The sequence below is a fragment of the Chrysemys picta genome, chromosome 10, assembly GCF_011386835.1.
Source record: "Chrysemys picta bellii isolate R12L10 chromosome 10, ASM1138683v2, whole genome shotgun sequence".
Lineage (NCBI taxonomy): Eukaryota > Metazoa > Chordata > Testudines > Emydidae > Chrysemys > Chrysemys picta.
The window spans coordinates 40,693,101-40,699,449 of record NC_088800.1 but is presented as its reverse complement, the minus strand read 5'-3'; the positions used below and the strand labels follow the sequence as shown (position 1 = coordinate 40,699,449).

Below are 6,349 nucleotides of genomic sequence, written 5' to 3'. Positions count from 1 at the left end.
TGTGCGTAGAAGCTTCCTCAGCAAACCAACAAGAAAATCATTTCTTAGTGTAATGTGACAAAAATAAGTATGTCATACCTTAAATTTGGGGTAATCGTTCATTAAAATAGTCACAATTCCAATGTAGGGGACAAATCTACAAGAGAGAAAAAAAAAATCACTTATTTCAGATAGTTTCCACTGAAGATTTCACAGGCTAAGTTGTGCCCTGGAATATGCACAAAGAAATTGCCAGACTGGATGACAGGAGTGCTCCATCAAGCACAGGATACTCTCTATGAACAGTTGCTTCAGTGGAAGATGCAAAGCCTCCCCTAGGGAAAGCTTCCTCCTTAACCCTCTTTAGGTAATAGGCTGGGTTAAGCTCTGAAGCAGTCAGGTTTCCTCCCTTCCCAAGTTCTTGGTTTTTGTTTTAAAGCCCTGGTATTAAAACTTGGGGTATTCTTGTTGTCCATAAATCTCCAACATTTTTTCAATCCTGTGAGCTCCTGGCCTCAGTGATATCTTGGGGCAATCAGTTTCTCCAGCTAATTAAGCATTGCTAAAAAAGAATTTTTCTTCAGTTTCAAGTTTGCAGCATCTCAGTTTCGCTGCATGTCCCAGTGTTCTTGTATCATGAGACAGGAAGATAGAGTTCCTGTTCTACCTTCTCTACAGCATTCATCATTTTGTATAACTATCATGCCCCTTCTTACTCTCTTATGCTAAGGTAAGCAACCATAATCTTTGCAGTCTCCTCATACGGGAGTTTTTCCAAGCTTCTAACCATTCTGGTTGGTTTCTGAAGCCCCTCTATTTCCGCTATCCCCTTTGTCATATAAATCAGTGGTTCATATTCTATAATAATTCTAGCAAACCCTGGGACAGATTCTGCCACATCAAAAAAATCATTCCTCAGTAGAAACTGTGCAAAATTGTGTGCCACCGCAGCCTGCAAGTCACCAGTTTCCATGTGTACCTCAGCTAAAGATGCAAGGAGCTTATAACCTCCCACCAATTCTAATTCTGCCATTTTTCCTGGTAATAAATCCTTCTCATGGATAAAGTCCCTCCTGACCACAGAAATCTCTGCACCAGTATCCCTCCACCCTTGGATCACTTTGCCATTAAGCTTAACAGCATGCATATGCTCACTGCTTGCTTGTGTAGAAGCAACCTTTACAAATCCTGTGCGGTAAGAGGCAGTAGCCTGGAATATCCCTGTGCTCTGAGAAGCAGCAACTTCATGTGTTACCTGGTGCCTGTCCCCTCTCAGCCCAGGTCAGTTATTCCTCAGGTGCCCAGTGGACTTACCTTCTGGGCTCCTTTGCTTGTACAGGAGACTTGGGACGAGAACAGGGGAATGGGGAGGTGAACGCCCAGCCTCCTTTTTCTCAGGGGTAAAACAGTGATTCTGCTTTCCACCAACCCTGTACCCCTCTGCCAGTGGTTTATGTTTAATTGCAGCTTGTGATTGCTCATAAGAGTCTGCAAACCCAGCTAATTCACCCACTGCATCCACCTTTTTGTCCCACAAATTCTGTTTTACATCATCACTGCACATATTCAGGAATTGTTCCTGAGTAACCAAATCACACATTTCTTCCAAGCTTGTAATGCCTTTTCCCCTCACCCACTTGTCTAACAAATCTCTCATTTCATTTACACAGGCCACATTACTTAATCCAGATCCCCTCTTAAGACTCATGAATTTTACCCTGTAGGTTTCAGGTGTAATGTGGAACTGTTTCAAAACCAGTTCCTTAAATTTACCATAGTTTGAAAGCATCAGCAATAGGCATCTTACTGAATACGTCCAGAGCTCTCCCAGTCAATTTTGCAATCAACGTAGTCATTTTTTGATCCTCAGGAATCACATGGAGAGTGCACAGTCTCTCAAAGGTGATGAAATATTCAGCAATATCACTGGATTCATCATATTGCAGGCATAACCGTTCCCATTTGTGGATTGTTGGGGAAGTGGAGCCAGCTGCTGAAGAGTTTTGTCTCTTCCACTCCATTACAGCCAGTTCATGCTTCTGGGTCAATTTTGACTTGTCTCTGGGCCTTAATTACTTTGTCTTTTAAATCCAGGGTTTGCTGGTGGGCAGCTTTTTGTACTTCAATTTGAGCCTGTTTCTGGGCCTCAATTTCTTTGTCTTAACTCCAGGGCTAGATGCCTCTCTCTTTCCTTTTCCTCCTGAGCTTGCTGCCTCTCTCTCGCTTTTTCTTTTATCTCCAGTTCTTTCAGTTGCAATAATCTCTGGTGCTCCCTCTCCTTTTCTGCAACTTGCAGCCTAAAAAGCTCCAACTTCGCAATCGCTTCACTGCTTTCACTCATTTTCCTGTTTTTCTGTTCCTACGTCACTTTCCCGAAATAAGCAAACAGAAAATAACAAATCAGTAACCACTTTGTCTGTTCTCCAGCCACCACACTTAAAACTCACTTAAAATCAAAGCAATCAGCTGTGCACATATCCTTTGAGGCTGTCACCTGACGTGCTGCGATTACCTTTGAGCCTGTTTTCCCCGACAGCTTGGGACTCCAGAACCCTGCCTTGTTGAGCCAGACACTCTAGCCTGCTGCAACACAAGTCTGGTCCATGCCCCCAAAGCTGCAGACTTTAACTAAAAACTGCTCAGCAGGTCATTTGACTCCAGCACCCAGACATCCAGCTGTTTTACTCTGTATAAAGCTTATACAGGGTAAACTCATAAATTGTCTATAACACAGAGAGATATGCACAGCTGTTTGCTCCCCCAGGTATTAATCACTTACTCTGGGTCCATTAATAAACAAAAGTGATTTTATTAAGTATAAAAAGTAAGATTAAAGTGGTTTCAAGTAATAACAGACAGAACAAAGTAAGTCACCAAGCAAAATAAAGCAAAAACACGCAAGTCTAAGCCTAATACATTAAGATTACAGGTAAAATCTCACCCTCAGAGATGTTCCAATAAGCTTCTTTCACAGACTAGACGCCTTTCTAGTCTGGGCCCAATCCTTTCCCTTGGTACAGTCCTTGTTAGTTTCAGCAGATATCTTAGGTGGAAAGCAGGGGTGTTCTAATGACTGGCGGCCCTCTTTGTTCTGTTCCACCCCCTTTTATAGCTCTGGCACAAGGCGGGAATCTTTTGTCTCTCTGGGTCCCAAAGGGGGGGTTCCCACCCCTCCTTCTAAAAGGAAAAGTACCAGATTTAAGATGGATTCCAGTATCAGGTGACATGATAACCTGTCCTGTGAGACCCCAGCCTCCATTCTTCCTGGGCTGGCCCATAGGTACAGAGGAAGGTTTGTAAGTAAGCAGAGCCATTTAAACCAATTGTCCTAGTCAATGGGAGCCATCAAGATTCTAAACCACCATTAATGGCCCACACTTCGCATAATTATAATAGGACCTCAGAGTTATACTTCATATTTCTAGCTTCAGACACAAGAATGATACATACAAATAGGAGGACTATATTCAGTAGGTTATAACCTTTGTTATCATACCTTACAAGAGACCTTTTGCATAAAGCATATTCCAGTTACATCATATTCACACTTATAAGCATATTTCCATAAAACATATGGAGTGCAACGTCACACTACTATGAAGTGCGTCTAAGACACCTGGAAGTTTTGGGACAGATGGACTCTGCATAGATTTGACACCAGAAGTAGAGCCAGCATTTGCCATTTTGGGGTAGGCCTGTGAAATGAACTTTCCACCCTTATTGTCCACTGGGACACAAAAGACAGGCCTGAAGATTTTAGAGCTCTACCAAGGAGATTCTTTGGGGGACACCCAAACTTTAACTAGCTCTTCAGGTCACCATCTGGCCCCAGCTGTAGGAGAGTGGAGCCTAAAGCCTGTGCTGCGGGCTGTGCATACTTTAATATTTAGACTGGCTCTGTAATGGTCAATTGTCCAGATAAGGCAGAGATCTGGGTACAATGGACTCCAATCTCCCAGACAGTCGAGAGAACATTTAGATGAAGTTTAGCACTTACAACTGGCCCTGGGATGGCCCGACACACTGGCTGCTGCTGGCACGGACCTCGGGGTGGCCCTGGAGCCAGCAGCACCGGCTACTGCTGGTGCGGCCCTGGAGCCAGCTGCTCAGATGGCTGCTGGGGCACTGGAGCAGCAGCGGTCCCAAGGGCCACCTCGGAGGCCACGGGAGCAGTGGTTTCCAGAGGCCTCATACAAGCAGGTGGTGGGAGGCAGTCAGTCCCCACCGCTGGCCCCATAGCTCCCCCAGAGCAGCAGTACCCCAGAAGCTGTGAAGTTTTGGTCAGGGATATTTATAGTGAAAGCCATAGTCAGGTCACAGGCCGTGAATTTTTGTTTCTTGTCCATGACTTTTACTAAAAATATCCATGGCTAAATCTTAGCCTTAATTATGCCTTCCAAAGTTCAGTCAGCCAATCATTTCTTTTAATGAAGCTAAAATGATTAATTTTATAAGAAAATAAATATAAACACTCTTCAATACACCAGTATGCTTTGCCTGAAAGCAACAAAAAGCCTTTTTAGTATTTAGCATCAACAAGTCATTAAGCTATTTGATCTTCAACTCTAGTCAAAAGAGTTTTTGTACTCCCCTTTGAAAATTTTCATCCAAGTGCTACTGATATTAACTTGGTGATTTTTTTTTTTTTTTAAGTTAAGCTTGTGCCTTTACTTGATTCTTTATCGTGGGTAAAAGAAGCCTGAAAGCTTTCTATTGTAATTATCAAAAATAATGAGTTTATGAATCCCTAGTTTTGCTGGGAATGTCTTTGGGTTCTCAGGGATGTTTCTTGAGCTCTTGTGCCGTAACTGAAAGAAGCATTGAACCTTTGGCAGAGATGGCATTTCTCCCAACTGTTCATTAAGCATTAAAGTTAAATAGACATTAACTTTAAGCAGCCTGACTAAAAAATCCCCGCCATCTTCAGATGCTGAACTTTCATTGTCTTGGGACCTAGTGCAGTTTTGGCACAAATGTCACCAGGCAGGCAAGACCTGAATTTTGAATGTAAAAAGCCTTTTCAGCCTTCTTTATCCATCATAAATCAGTGAAAGGGTACACTCCTATTGCAGATCAGCTTTAATTGAGTTCTGGAAGAGGCTACACGACAGCTCATCCACCTCCAAGACAGGAAATGAGCAGAAACCTGGAGGGCAGTTCACACATGGATACCTTTGGTCAAGGCAAGCCAAGAAGTGAACTTGCCTTTGTTACTCAATTCCACACATTACTTGCTGACACGCCACTTTAATCAAAAACCACAGAAACCCCAACAGGGAAGAGCTCAACAGAAGAAGGCATTTTCCAGCTCACACTGGAGACAAGCACTGGTCAGAGCATACCCTCCTCTGCTGGATAGCTTCACTTACCCTCTTGCTCGCCCCACCACGTCTTTCTTCTCCAGCCAGTGCTGCCCTTGTTTGTACAGCCCTCTGTCATCAACGGCATTATTGTCTCCCTTTGTCAAAAATTTGATGTCTCCATTTTGCCTTACAAAGAAAAGAGACCACAGGTCACAGATGAGCCACATAGCTATTCCAAGCAAGTACAACGACTGCAGGGACTAAGCTATACAAACATTTCAAACACACAGGTTTGTCAGAGGTCCCAGCCACGTGGAACCCTCCCCCTTCAAAGCCCTTTTTGAAGGGCAGATTAAATATTTAGAAACATTTAAAACACAAGAGAGAGAGCGCTCCTGGCTCCACTAATTCCAACACATTGATGTTCTTTCCTAAGGGTTTCTGGATGGCACTGATGGGATTGCTTCTCTCTCAGTAATTTCTCTCCTGCTTCTGATCCTTTCTGTCTCCCTTTCGACCTGTAGTGTCTCCTATTTCCTTCCATTTTTTAGAGCTCCCAAGTGATGCATATTTCCAAGTGGCAGTCCACAAAACGGTGCTATCAACTGGGCTTCGGCACATTCCAGTCACTTGTGAACGGTCCTCTGAAAGCATGTGCCAACTGGAACTGCTCTTATGGCTTGGTTCAGCATGTCATGAGCTTCCCAATTTGCAAGCCTACCATCAAATCAATCACCTGCAGGAAAGCACGTGGAAGCTCTTCATTGTGTGCACTCCCTCCACCACACTCAAACCTACTGGTGCTCTGACACTGTCTGCAGCCAAGAAGAAGAAAGTCCAAGAGGAACGCAGAGCCAGCTGCATTCGAGTAGCAGCAGGAGCGTCCTTAAAGTGTCCTAGGTACGGACAGCCTTGTCATAGGTACAGTACATGAAGGCTGCCTCAGAGAGCTTATTGTTGTAATTCAGCAACACGTGAGAATGTCAAAATAGGAGTGTACAGTGCAGGTCTGCTCTCAAAAAGGATCATGCAACGATGGCTTCTTCTCGCAGTGCAGATCTGAACCC

General features: G+C 43.9%; 1 protein-coding gene across 4 annotated transcripts in view; it reads right to left on the bottom strand.

The window, feature by feature from the left end:
* The window catches only part of SEC11A (SEC11 homolog A, signal peptidase complex subunit), a 35,898-nt gene that overhangs the window by 16,755 nt on the left and 12,794 nt on the right, over window positions 1–6,349 (bottom strand). The window contains exons 4-7 of one of the 4 annotated variants that reach the window (XR_010590781.1): window positions 5,349–5,468; window positions 2,921–3,156; window positions 1,753–2,346; window positions 79–136 (exon numbers count right to left, since the gene is read on the bottom strand). Coding sequence is in view for 1 of the 4 variants with exons in the window: in XM_005280933.4 (XP_005280990.1) it covers window positions 79–136; window positions 5,349–5,468 (178 nt within the window). In the remaining 3 variants the exon portion in view is untranslated. Of the gene's footprint in view, window positions 1–78; window positions 137–1,752; window positions 3,157–5,348; window positions 5,469–6,349 lie in introns of those variants that run through there. The other 3 variants (XR_010590780.1, XM_005280933.4, XM_065558483.1) reach the window with 3 other exon arrangements.